The 14,496-nt window shown below is 37.7% G+C and overlaps 1 protein-coding gene across 5 annotated transcripts; it reads left to right on the top strand.

Moving 5' to 3' along the window:
* The first annotated feature begins 9,024 nt into the window (after window positions 1-9,024).
* On the top strand, window positions 9,025-11,296 carry LOC148843688 (protein LEAD-SENSITIVE 1-like). 5 transcript variants are annotated; one of them, XM_088958508.1, is made up of 5 exons: window positions 9,025-9,214; window positions 10,066-10,165; window positions 10,298-10,428; window positions 10,521-11,064; window positions 11,155-11,296. In XM_088958508.1, the coding sequence occupies exons 3-5, from the start codon at window positions 10,341-10,343 to the stop codon at window positions 11,177-11,179; spliced, it is 657 nt and encodes a 218-aa protein (XP_088814634.1). In that variant the 5' UTR covers window positions 9,025-9,214; window positions 10,066-10,165; window positions 10,298-10,340; the 3' UTR covers window positions 11,180-11,296. The 5 variants fall into 5 exon arrangements, with proteins under 5 accessions (XP_088814634.1, XP_088814635.1, XP_088814633.1 ...); XM_088958509.1 differs by having other exon boundaries at window positions 10,280-10,428; XM_088958511.1 differs by having other exon boundaries at window positions 9,069-9,214; window positions 10,045-10,165.
* Window positions 11,297-14,496: the final 3,200 nt, after the last annotated feature.

Here is a 14,496-nt window from a genome sequence, read left to right as displayed (position 1 = left end):
CGAAAATCATTATAAATAGGGTCTTAGACCCTATGGAGACCCATGAAGAAGATATTTATAGAAACCATTAACAACATAACTATGAAACTCTTATTCTCTATGGGCTCCCTAAACAACTGACATGCATTTGATTCAATTGGTTGAATCGATGACACATGAAATTAAGAGGTGAACAATACCATCTTTCTTTTATCAAATTTAATAGTCTCAACAACATTATATTATGTTTCTAGAACTGAAGTTCATTAAATAGTTACGTTGTTGACTTACCACCTTTCACCAAATCCCTTGCCTGTGTTTATCAAAAAACGGAATCGTTCGGGCCATTGGTTTTCGGGTTAATGATTTGATTATCTGATTTAAATGATGGTCCGTTTTGATGAAAAATTAAAGAACAATTAAAATAAAAAACAGTTGAATAGATTGAACGGTTCAACAGTTCAGATCAATGGATCATTGACCAGTTCAAAGATTTTTTATCAAAAATTGGATTTGGAGTAAAACGGAACTAATTGCCTGAATGATTTCTGGGTTAAACAGGTCCAACTGTCCAGATCAACGCCGATTCAACTGTCTAGATCACTCCCAAATTTCTTCTTGCAAATGCCTTGCGTGTGAGCATGTCTACCTAAACCACATGAATCATTAATAGTTGTCATCATCATGTTTGTTTGTTTAAGTCTTGTAGTCCCCCAAAATCAACCTTGCAGATCTTCTTGTTATTTTGTAGTATTCATAATTGTGAAGGTGGACAATGCCGACCGTAGAAATCCACTTGAGTAGTTTTTCTGAAGTCATGATTGGACCGTTTGTCCTAAAAATCATCAAGACTTTAATTAGTAGGTTCTGTTTTACTCTTAACCTGTTCTTTGGCCAAAAGCAGTTGACTTTAATTAATAATCCACTATTCAAGCAATCAAATACTCGACTTGTTTGACCCCAAACAACAGCTTTTGACTATTTTTATTTTTTATTTCTTTTTAAATTAAAACGAGTTATTCATTCAAATCAGACGGTCGAACCACTGACCCATTTTTTATTACTAGACGTTTATTCTTATTAGGGGGTCAGTTGCAATCCCGTATAAAAGTCCATAGTTCTTCAATCTTGGTCCCACAGTGCCTTTGCGATCCCACATAACTTCTTCATGATTCTTAAATATCGGTCTTTCAATCTCGCGATCCCACGACCTCGTAGCCCGCCTGTTAAGCAACCCTGTGATCTAGCAAATCCTATAAATTAAAGCATGTAATTTACTTGCAATCCCCAACCCAACTTATGAGGCCCAATTTGACTACTATCCCAATGTGTGAGATCCTAGATGGAAAAATATAAATAAGTAGAAAGATTTCGGAGCCGAGGCCTTCAATCCATTGGAAATCTTTCATTTCCTCGTTTCCTGTAACCAAAGATGCTCTGGAAATCTTTGGTAATGAAGAAATGAACAACGAGGATCTATGACCGAGCTCGATTTATTGGAAGAAGTTTGAGATTGAACACACATCAGGATGGAAGTACATCAGCAAAAGATGACCAAGTATTACGATGCTACGGCCCATCGAAGAGAGTTCAAAATAGGAGACCTTGTTCTTCACAAGGTCATTGTAACCCGATGAAGACAAGCTTGAACCCAACTAAGAGTGGCTAAATAAGGTAACTAGAGTACTTAGTCTGAGCTCATATAAGTTGGAAGACCTCGATGGTAGGTTGATACTGAGGAGACGGAACACCAAGAACTTAAGAATGTACATGTACATTATTAATCGTCGTCGAATTCTAATGGCGGATGAACCTCCTTTGTACTATGCAATATGAATTGAGAGAAATAAAGGATCTCTTCCTCCTAAACCAATTGGGCAGATACCATTACCACATACCACACAGACTTAATCGATCTCTAATGGTTGAGGCCCAAGGACCACGACACACATAAAGGCATGGCCGAGTCAACCGACCCTTAACAACCAAGGTCTAGCGATAACAATACTAACAATGACCGCTAACGACCAACCACCAACAATGACCTAGCCCTAGCCGAGCATAGCGGGCACGACACCCCTACCATTTATGAATATAAAGCATCTATCAAACTCTGTGCTCGGAGTCAACTTCGCCGAAGGCTCCTAGACACCTATCCGACTTGAGGTTGGAACAGAGCCAACTGAAGTTCATGGCTGGCTCGGCTGAAGAGCATGAGCTCTATGAGACCAGGTGCCACTGAGCTCTTCAAGACCTCTGAGAGCTTAGAAGCACCTCAGTTAGCATGACCCAAAGTGGTCTAATAGGGACTTTTGCTAAACGATCATGACTAAGGGTCGAGGTCGGTCAAAAACAAGGAAAATGCACAACAGAATATTAGCTTAAAATAGATACCTAAAAAATTTGGTAACATTTGAATAAGAGAGTGAATACAATTCAACCAAGATACCTAAAAAATAACATGAAGATTAATATTCCAGGAAGCTTCGAATAAAACCGATTGGTCCAGGGGGCAATAAAATAATAGATGGTTAATAGAATCAATTGTGTGATTACACAACAACACACATTGGGTGTCAAAATGAGTTTCAAAAAGTTTTTATTTAATAGGTATAAACTCATTCATTAATCCCCACACAAATAATTGAAATCTTTTTTTATATCTTCTGAAGGGCTACATAATCGGGATAGCATCTTCTGAAGGATTATACAATGGGGATAGTCCATCCTCCAACCCAGGTGCAGGCAGAATTTGATTTCAAATTTCCGTTACAACCAGCAAGTGACCTTACCAACCAGCTGGTTACTACATTGCATAAACAACTGATATCGTGGAGAAAGAGGTAACTTCCCAATCCATTTAAAACAAAATTTTTTGGTAGGAGAAAGACCCTAAAAACGTATGATGTTGAGATCCATATAAACATGTTTAGATAAAATATTCTAGTAGAATGCTTTAGGAGTTTGACAAATATTTGATATCTCATGGGGGCTAAAATCATCTTACACTAAGACTTCATTCTGGCTTTGTGCAATGAAATAGGATATCAGGGGGTGTACCGAATGTGATGGGAAATGGGTTGGGGAACCTTAGCAAAACTATTAGAGGTCTGAATCCATATGGCCTTCATATGATGAGTTACTAGAGCGCAGTTTGGATGGAATACAAATACAAATATGTAGAGTGTAAATCCTCTTTATATTTTATATTATTTTATATACATTTGAACTGTACCCAAACTGAGCCTAGAAAACCAACTTCTTGAAGCAGTTTTCACATCGATAGTAGGGGCAATAGACTTCCAAAACAAAGAGCCACTGAATTTGATATGATAGGGGAAAGGAGCTTTGTTCTTCAAATATTTAGACTTTCAAACTTGAGCCCAAAGTTTATGTTGCTCATTAATGAAATGTCAAGTTAATTTCTTAAATAGGACTAAGTTAATCGTTTTAGTGACTCAAAGGCCAAATTCATCAAAAGCTTTGGGTGATTTTGTTTGAAGAACAAATTGAATTAGGCCAAGCTCACCAAAAGCTTTTCATTGATTTAATTTGACATTGATATTTCCTAATAAAAAGCTATGGCTGTGTTTGGAAACAATGCAAATAAGTGTAAATACAAATATGTAGAATGTAAAACAGTTCATATAAGGCTGAGTTTGGAAGGAGTACAAATGCAAATATGTAGAGTGCAGAGTGCAAAACCTTATATTTTATATTATTTTGTATGCATTTATGCTATACATATTTGCATTCGTACTGCCTCCAAATTGAGTCTAAATTGCAAAATTGGGTTAGTTTTGCACTAACAAATTTACACTCTTAACAAACAGACTTTTATCTGTAATGGATGCAAACATGAATTCCAATAAAACATATGTTTTTTTTTTATAATCAAAAACCCACTTGAATGCAAATTTACTTCTTTTTTATTGATGTACTTTTACATCTTATTATCAATGTAAATATGCATTGGTCTGTCATTTGTCAATGCATAAATGTAATGTTGCCAAACATAGGCAAAAGTGAACTAGAGTGTTCAAAATTTACACTCCGTTTGTATCCTCTTCAAAAGCAACCTAAAGGAATTGTGTTTGTTCCTTTCCCAAACAAGAGGGACCCTAAGGGTCTGTTTGATTGTTGAGAAAATTGGACTGAGAAAGGATGGGATGAAAAATGCTGGGATGAGAAGAGGAAAATTTATTTTCTCAGTTAGTTATAATGTGTTTGTTTGCTGAGAAAAATTTTGTGAGAAAATCCACTTTCTAGTGTTTGTTTTGCAATAAAATTTATAGGAGAAAAATCATGCTAAACTATAAAAATGCATATAATTTACTTTTATAACAACCTGCACCCCCCAAATGTTGGGATGACAAAATATAAGGTTTTGCACTCTACATATTTACATTTGTACTCCTTCCAAATTAAGCCTTGGGCTCAGTTTGTTTGCAGTGGTGTAAATGCAAACGAGTGTAAATGGTGAATGCAAATTCTGGTTTATTTTGCTTTTATTTTATTTGTTTGTGGGAAATAAAATAGGAAATGGAGGTCAGGAGGATGACATCAAATAAAAAAAGAAAGAATGGAGGTAAGAGGGCTATTTGTTTGAGAATTAGGTAAGTAGCAGGATGATATGCCCCCACTACATGAGAGTGGGGACAAATTTTGCATTAATTCTTGAGATACAAAATTTGTATTACCAATGAATTTAAATAAAACAAATTTTGTATTCATTATATGGTAATATGGTATAGACCGCTAAAATGGACCGAACCATATATGATACTTTATTTGGGCTTACACGGCCCATCTGGACCGGACCGGAACAAAAACACCCTATTAGGTATTAGCATCTACACCAAACAAAGAATGATAGGCGGCAAATTTGGGCCCAGAAGCCCAAACCCATCTCTCCTCATTATGCATTAGACCCAGATTTACTTGAAATTCATAATCAATCGAAGCCGTCCAATCAATTGAATTTCTGTGGTTGACCAAAACCTAATAGTCCAGATTGATGACAAGTAAAACGTAACCCCTGTGAAGGCACCGCTTAGGTGTTTATCGCCTATAAATACGGAAGGCATCCGTTCAAGGAGAGAGACAGAGGGCGAAAGCGAAAGCGAAAGCGAAACCTGGAGAGAAGAAAAAAAAGTTGAGTGTAAAAGGATAGAAAGAATAATTCGAGAATATTCTATTTTCTCGTTCCTTTTCCGGCAATCAACCATACCTATCTAGTGCTTAGAATGAAGTTTCATATTCTTGACACGTAATTGACGGAATCATTCCCCAAACAAGTAAGATATAGATGACTCTTATCAAGGTATTTTAGTTAGTGTGAAACCACATATTTTGATCTTGACATTTAAAAATATTGAGATGATAGACATAAGAAATTTTGATTAACATTCTAAGGATGAGTTTATTGGGTTTTAATCATAAGAGATTAAATCTAATGGGTTTGATTGGTCAATTATATGAGAAATTGCACTTGTACATTTGGTTGAAAAATCAGTTTTTCTCTTACAAAAAAAAAAAAAAACTCAGTTTTGAACTTGTCTCACATTGGATAATTACAAGGTTTGTTTCTAGTATTTCAAGATGGGCGGAGCAATGAGGCGCTTTAGAGGCGCACTTTCACGATGGGCGGTTCTGATTTTGGTGCGTTGATGACCATTGATTACCATTGGTGAGATCAACGGTCACAATTCGATCAGGTGTGATCAACAGACACAATGGTTGAAATTGTGACTGTTCAAGGTGCATTCTCTAAACCAACACCTACCTTTTCCTTATACCTCTTCACAAATTATTTAAGGAGCATGAATCAGACTCCAAAACACACAATTTCGAAATTCACTATCTCTCTCTCTCTGTCCGATTTGCTACAGTCTCACAGAATGTTTCTTTGGAGAGACTTCAACTTTGCTAGTTGTAGATTCTCGCCCAAGGCTCTGTTGTATCCTAGAAACAAATTTGCCTATAACCCAATAGCAAACTCAGTAAAACTGAGTGGGGGCAAATAACGTTCTAAAGACAGTGTCTTCAGACGCGCCTCAGAGCTTCTCCTCCAAAGTTACACCGCTTAAGTGGTGATTTAAATGAAGAGGTTTACATGGAACAACTAGAAGGATTTGTTCTTCTTGGAAACGAGAAGAAAGTCTATAAACTGGTTAAATCATTATATGGATTAAAACAAGCACCTAAACAATGGCATGTGAAATTTGATTATTGCATTCTAGATTTTGGTTTTAAACATAATTGTGCTGATAGATGCATCTACTCAAAATTCGCTGAAAATTATGGAGTAATTGTGTGTCTTTATGTGGATGATATGCTTATTGTGGATACAAATATTGTTGGCATAAATGAAACTAAAAACTACTTATCCTCTATTTTCAAGATGAAAGATTTAGGAGAAGTAGATGCCATCTTGGGAATAAAAGTTAAAAAGCATAGTAGGGGCTATGCATTAAGCCAATCACATTGTATTGAGAAAGTACTTGAGAAATCTAAGCATTTAGGATTTAAAGAATATAGCACGCCATATGATTCTAGTATAAAGCTAGTAGAAAATACTGGTAGAGCAATTGCACAACTTGAGTATGTTAGTGCAGTAGGGAGCTTGATGTATGTTATGCTTTGTACCTGACCTGATATTGCATTTGCAGTAAGTAAACTCAGTCGGTGTACAAGCAATTTCGGTGCAGAGCACTGGAAGGCAATTGGGAGAGTTCTTGGGTATCTCAAGAGAACCTTGGAACTTGGCTTCTTTTATTGTGATTATCCAGTTGTACTAGAAGGGTATACTGATGCAAGTTGGATTATCAAAAATGGAGATAACAAGTCTACATCTGGATGGATTTTTGTCTTTGGTGGGGGTGTGATCTCTTGGGCATCCAAGAGACAAACTTGTATATCTCACTCGACCATGGAATCCGAATTCATAGCCTTAGCAGCTGCTGAAAAAGAGGCTGAATGGATTAGGAATTTATTATTGGATATAAAACTTTGGCCTAGTCCTATGCCTCCAATTTCCATTTACTGTGATAGTGAGGCAACTCTGTCAAGGGCCTACAGTTGTACCTACAATGGTAAGTCCAGACATATAAGTCTGAGACATGAATTTGTTAGGCAACTGATTCAAGATGGAGTCATCACTATAACCTATGTGAGGTCAAGTAAAAACTTGGTTGATCCTCTTACCAAGGGTTTAGCCAGAGAATTGGTAAGAATGACAACCAAAGAGATGAGATTAAAACCCTTTACTTAGTTACCTGTAATGGTAACCCAACCTAAACTAAAAAGCCATCGGTATTGGGTTTAATGGGTAACAACAAGTTACAACATTGTGACTGTTAGCACTGACATTGAGAAATTTCCCATCACAACATAAACAGTGATGTCCGTTATGATGAGAGGTTGAGATAAACTCTTAATGAAGTTCTGAAATGTGTCAAATAACGGAACACATAGTGGAACTTCACCTATGTGAACATAAAAATGGTGCCGCTTCTCATGAGGGTTTGGGTTTGCTCTCGGTATTGTTCATGAAATCATGAAAGAAGCACATGGCCATAACAGTGCTGAGCAAAATTTGAAACTCTTGCAGAGACTGAACATTTTTATGTGTATAGGTGTCTTCGGTTTGTCTTGAGAGTAGTTGGTTTAAGGTCTTACCACCATAACTGTGTCATAATAGTTTGGATTGAGAGAGAACTATGTAATTGATCAATCAATGTGGGGGATTGTTGGGTTTTAATCTCATAAGAGATTAAATCCAATGGGTTTGATTGGTCAATTACATGAGAAATTGCACTTGCACACTTGGTTGGAAAATCAATTTTTCTTTTACAAAATAAAAAAAAAATCCCAGTTTTGAACTTGTCCCACATTGGATAATTATAAGGTTTGTTTTCAGTATTTCAATAGGAGCTGATTTGCACTTCTTAGAATTAGTAGAGGAGAGTATGGGGATTCGATACCGCGCAACGTGTGCGCATGTGTGTGCGTGCGTGTGTGTGGTGCAATGAGGCGCTTTAGAGGTGCATTTTCGCAATGGGCGGCTTTGGTTTTGGTGCGTTGATGACCATTGATCACTGTTGGTGAGATCAACGGTCATGATTCGATCGGGTGCTATCAAGAGGCACAATTCAAAGTTAACAGTCACCAACTGTTAATAACTTTTTAAATAGTCACAATGGTTGAAATTGTGACTATTCAAGGTGCCTTTTTCTAAACCAGCACCTACCTTTTCCTTATACCTCTTCACAAATTATTTAAGGAGCATGAATCAGACTCCCAAATACACAATTTCGAAATTCACTCTCTCTCTCTCTTAGTCCGGTCTGCTATAGTCTCACAGAAGGTTTCTTTGGAGAGACTTCAACTTTGTTGGTTGCAGATTCTCGCCCAAGGTTCTGTTGTATCCTGTGAACAAATTTGCGTGTAACCCAATAGCAAAGTCAGTAAAACTGAGTGGAGGCAAATAACGTTCTAAAGACAATGTCTTCAGACGCGCCTCAGAGTTTCTCCTCCAAAGTTATAGTGACCCCATCTTCCCCAACAGAGTTAATGGAGGGGGTATAAAGTTTAGGGGAGAAAGTGCTATTATAATAAACGGAACCACAACTGTCACAACGTAAAAATCTCTCCATAAGTTTCATTTTAACAAAAATCGCCATTGTAATTCGGAAAAAAACCTATAGTTATCTCCCTTTAATCAAATCTCCAAATTTATAAAATTACCCTTATTATTCCTTAGGACATTTAAAATGTCAAATATGCCCTTCTAGACTAAGTTAAAAGTTTTTCGGAGGTAATTTAGTAAATGTTCATATGAATTGCATTTTAAAAAAATTAATGCATTAAGATAATGTTTTTCATGTGGGACAATGATAAAAGAGAGGTAATCCAATTTTAGGTTTTTTTGAAAGCTACGGGGGAGGTTTTTGTTAAAATAAAACCCAACGAGACTTTAGGGGATATTTTAATATTTTACCCAAAAAGGTACAAAGAAATAGATTTTTCTCCTTCAACCTTTTCTTTTTCTCTTTCAATTGTCCTTTGAAATTTCGCGAGCCCATTTCGTAGTGATTTTTTACTTTACTTCGGCGATCTGCTGGTAAACAGAGTTTGTATTTGCAGAGAAAAATATATACTGTTTTTCCCTTCTCTCTCCGGTCTCCACTCAAACTCCATTGGCCTGATACGGTCAGAGCGGAACGAGTTTCTGGTATGGTTTCCTCGTATCCCTCTCTTTGTTATTGTTTTCTTATTTTGTTGCGTTCTTACTGTAATTTTAAGTATTTGATTTTCTTGTATTCATGAATGCCCTCCGGTTCCCCAATCTATTCTCCAATCAATGGCTATTGAACAGTTTAACCTTAGATCTAGTTCTCTGTTTTTCTTGTTCTGAAGTTTTTCCATTTAACTTGTTGGATCACTTGCTGATCTACGTTTTGATACATGTATTTTTCTCAATCTCTTCTTTGCCTTAAATCCAATGGTGCATTTATAGATAAAACGTATTGCCGGTGTCATTGCAATCCTTTGTTTTAAATCTGAAGCTGTCACACCTTAGTTTCTCCGGTTTCATCACTTCTCTACTACCTGTTTTCCCCCGCTCTTCGGATTTTGCGTCCTTTTCACTGATTTCGTCGTTATCGGACTCTCTCCCTTTCTCTTTCTCCTCTTGATTTGATCTCCTCTTAGGATTTAGCATTTACAGATCATCGTTCGATCTTGTTCTGAAGTTTTTCCATTTAACTTGTTGGATCACCTGCTGACCTACGTTTTGATACATGTATTTTTCTCAATCTCTTCTTTGCCTTAAATCCAATGGTGCATTTATAGATAAAACGTATAGCCGGTGTCATTGCAATCCTTTGTTTTAAATCTGAAGCTGTCACACCTTAGTTTCTCCGGTTTCATCACTTCTCTACTACCTGTTTTCCCCCGCTCTTCGGATTTTGCGTCCTTTTCACTGATTTCGTCGTTATCGGACTCTCTTCCGCTCTCTTTCTCCTCTTGATTTGATCTCCTCTTAGGATTTAGCATTTACAGATCATCGTTCGATGATGTTAGATCGAAGAAACGCGGAAGACCGAACATGATCAATCGCTCATGGACCCCGCACGCTGAAGGGACACCTGTTGATTTTTTATTGGGAATCCAGCAATAATCCGCACGTCACTCTATCTAGACTCTCGAGCTTTTACTTCTATTTTTTTTTCGCATCATGCGTTTACTTCCCACTTAAGTAATAAAGATGAAGAACCTCTTCAATTGAGGTGTTCAGTGTTCTCTCCCTTTGCAGAGAGAAGAGAAGAGGGGAGAGAAAGAGAGATCAGAGTTCAGAGATGTCTTCCAACACCATCAACAGGAGCGAGCTCAAGCCGGGCGATCACATCTATTCCTACAGACAAGCATACACCTACTCTCACCATGGTATCCATTGATTGCTTCAATTTCTTTACTCTCTTCATATCTTCCTGCGCATTAATTTACCGTAATTGCTAGTTTCTGGTCTGGTATAACAGGGATCTACGTGGGTAACGAATATGTCATTCACTTCACTTCAAACAAAGCTCTGCTTTTCTCCTCCTCCGGCTCCGGCACTCCCTGCCCAAACTGCGGCTACGATGGGAAGGCGCATTTCGGAGTGATCAAGAGCTGCCTCGACTGTTTCGTCGACGGCGGCAAGCTTTACCGCTACCAGTATGGAGTCAATGTGGTCAAGTTCATGACCCAAATCCGAGGGGGGACGTGCAGCAGCCATGCTTCGGACGAGGCTTCAAAAGTCATCAGACGTGCAAATACGCTGTACGAGGGGAACAGTTTTGGGGACTATAATCTGTTCAATAACAACTGCGAGGACTTCGCCGTCTACTGCAAGACAGAGAGGTTGATCAGTGGGCAGGCAGTTGGGTTTACGGCTTTTACCACTGCTTTGGTAGTTGGAGGATTTGTTTATAATTTGGGTAGGTATGTATACGACAAAACTAGAGATCGTAAGAAAGCTCTCAAGGAGAGAGCAGGCACTGGATCAGTTTGTTCGGATGATGATGCAGATGGACACCAGAAGTGAGCCCCTGTATCCTTGTTGAAATGTTTCTCTGTTATCTGGTGTGAAACTGTTTCAAAATTGACTAATTGGGGTTCTAGCTGTTGTAGGGGTGATCAAGGTTGGGGCCTGTGACAAGGGACATAGCGTGGGACACGCCTTGATGCTAGGAGTGAGGTGTAGTTTGGGGCGTAAGTTTTAAGTATTAACAGTGACTTGGTGATTTAATGAAAAAAATATATATTTTATGCATCTTTAATAATTCAAAATATATGGAAGAATCATTTCAATAGTTATGGGTCAAATGAATAAGAAGATTAAAAATGAAAAATTAATAGGTGAAATCAAGTTCTATTAGTTTTTCCTTCTCTTGTAGGAGAGTTCAATGGAAAAAAGGACTAGTGAGATTTTTTTTTTTTAATTAACTAAGCTGTTTTCTTTCTTCTAAATTGAGTGATTTTTCATATGTTTCTTTTCTTCTAAATTGATCATTTTAATTATTTGAGAACTTTGCATTTTGAAACATGAAGTGTAAAATATTTATAATTGTTAATTGATTAGTTATTATTTTATTTATTGTTTAAATACTGAAATTTATTGGTTATAAACTTTTATTTTACATTTTTTGTATATTATATGTTATTTTTTAGCAATATATAAGCATTGACTAATTTTATTCTTAAGCTTTGAGACTTATGTCTCGCAACACTTTGAGGCTTAAGATTCACCTTTTAGGACTATTAGGCTTCTCCTATGCTTTTAGCCTTTTAAAACCTTGGCCTACGCCCAAAGCCTCAAGGGCCTAAAATCGGATACATGCTATATGCACATAATATAAATACATATAATATGTGTATAAAATTTATGTCATACATTATATAATAGGGTTCATGCTATTTGCACATGTTGCGGTAAAGATGAAAGAGTAAAAGGAAACCTCTTATTTTCTCTTATAAAATAAGATCTTTTCAAAAAATTAATCAAGTTTTATCAAATGATAAATTCAAATATATTTTAAAAATAATAACCAAAACAATGAGCGGGAGATTTTTGGTTTTTTCTAGACCAAAATACCTTTAAGGGGGTGATCTTTTTCTGGACTTTGAGAGGGGGGAAAGTTGGTCAATGGGATTTTGATTCCCATTGATCAAGAATCTCATATTCTTTTTTTCAAATTTATGTGGGGAGTTGAGAAAGTTTATTTTCCTGGGTATCATTTACCTTAGGTAAATAACTTTCCCACTTGGGGGAAAGTTGCCAATATTTGAATGGGACAAAAATACCCCTTTTAATAATGAATATTTATGAATGGTCATTTTTTTATTTATATGGGAAATAAAAGAACATGGGTAAATACAGTTACTCGGGTAAGTCTTTCCTACGAAACAGTTACCCGGGTAAATAACTTGCCAAAAAACAAACAAGACCTAAATTATAAACCTTTGTTATTTTGGATTTACCATCTCTCATTATCCCAAGTTCGTTAGCCCCCTTCTCTCTCTCTCTCTCTCTAATATTCTATTTGGCATATATGAAAAAGCTTAATTCAATGCCACCAAATAAACTAAGTACAACAAACAAGGTTTCCCAATTGCTCCAAATGGCCAATAATGTTTATGACCAAGACTATAGGATTGTGGCATCAACATCAACAAACATGGTCGCCCGATACGCCAGGTAGGGCGTATTGGCCTGCATCAGTGTTTTCTTGTGTTTTGTATTTTTTCAAAATTGGTTCAGAGGTATTAGTTTAAGTCCCAACTATTCTCTCTGAACCATGACCTGACTTGATGGGCATATTGGGAAGGCCCTAATACGATATGTATCGACTGATACAGGCCAATATGGACTGATACGGTCAGTGATAAATCATGGTTGAATGGGATTATCCAACTACAAGATACAATATCCAAATTGAGAGACCATTGATTTATCATTGGCCATTTAGTAAGTCATGATTAACATCGTTTGTCTTTCAGGGATAGATGGACAAAAAGATTTATAACCAAAATCAATGGAAGATGAACTTGAATTAACATTTGATAGTATTTAGCCTATCGTAGTTCCCAAATCAAATGTGTTAATCTGCAAAACCATTATCGAAGACCTTTATTCTACATTGTCCTTACTATTCAAAGATAGACTTTGCTTTTATATTCCAAGGGAAAAATAATTCAGACAATCGTTGCCGTAGAAGTCTACAAAATTTCATATCCATGTAGGATCTCTTTGGAATCCAATACAACTTTAAAGAAATAATAAAAGATTTGGTTAAGACGTTTGTTGGTGAAATGATGGCAATTCTCAATGGCATCAAACTCTTCTCTGATCCGAGTGGATCATCTCTTCCGTTATTGCGGAATGGTGCCCGGTAGCACCACCACATAGAGATTGAAGAAGATATTAGGGTTTCTTAGCTGAAATTCTCGATACCTTTATTTCATATATGATGATATTAATAGAAGTGAGCCATAATGGCCATTACAGTGTTAGAAATGATAGCTGATGATCGGTAATGATTAGATGAATCGGTTACACTAATGCGACAGGCTGCAGCAACTACAGCTTGGCTAACCTACAATGGGTCGGGTCCCATATTAAATTTGGTCCCATATTAAATTTGGTCCCTTGCAATTGGTAAAGCTCCCTCCAGAAGACACTTCTTGCGTCGTGGTGAGCTGTTTTAGGGGCCCGTTACTTAGCTGTACTGGGCCACAATGTTGAGCTGTCACTTACGTCGGGTCAGTGTCCACGTGTCGTTTCATAGATCGGGTCAAATCACCCTTCATCAATTGCCCCCCACTCCTCGGGCTAAGGGTATCGCCTTAGCATGGGGAGTTTATGAAGCGCGATGGGCTGATTTGACCGAAATTCAAACTTGATTGACTATCCTCATTAAATGCGTTCGCGAGAATCAAGAGATCTTCTGTCTTCCCCGACTTTTCGGATTCTGAACACGTGCTAAGGTGGCCTTTAATTCCGAACGTCGTGCGGCTGTGACTACCTCAATCGTGGAAGACGTGTCGCCAATCGCCTTCGGTTTTCAGAAGGTGTGCGGTCAGGAAATTTACAGACCGTTGGATCTGTTTTGATCCGGGCCGTCAGTTTGAAAGGGCGGGTAGGGGCCCCCCTCAAGCCCTACCTTCCTCCACGCCATCCTTTGGATTCTGAGGCCGCATACTTCGCCTAGCTTACTCGAGTTCCTCAGTCTGCTTCTTTCCGTCTTACTCTGGTGAGTCCCAATCGCCGTCAGCCATGTCTGGGTACCCACGTCATGCCTATCACAGGGGCGATAGTTAGGATGATGATGCTCCCTCGAGCTTAGGGGGAGCCTGGGAGCGTATCCCGGAGGCTCGGGAAGCCTCTGGCGATACGACATCTACTTCTAGGGGAAAGGAGCCTGATACCTTTGACCCTTCCTTAATGATAGTGGAGAGACTCAGGTGTCTGAT

The sequence above is a fragment of the Nelumbo lutea genome, chromosome 8 (genome assembly GCF_056320005.1).
Source record: "Nelumbo lutea isolate HS-2025 chromosome 8, American lotus-T2T, whole genome shotgun sequence".
Classification (NCBI taxonomy): domain Eukaryota; kingdom Viridiplantae; phylum Streptophyta; class Magnoliopsida; order Proteales; family Nelumbonaceae; genus Nelumbo; species Nelumbo lutea.
The sequence above is the reverse complement of the archived record's forward strand: the minus strand, read 5'-3'. Positions and strand labels throughout refer to the sequence as shown.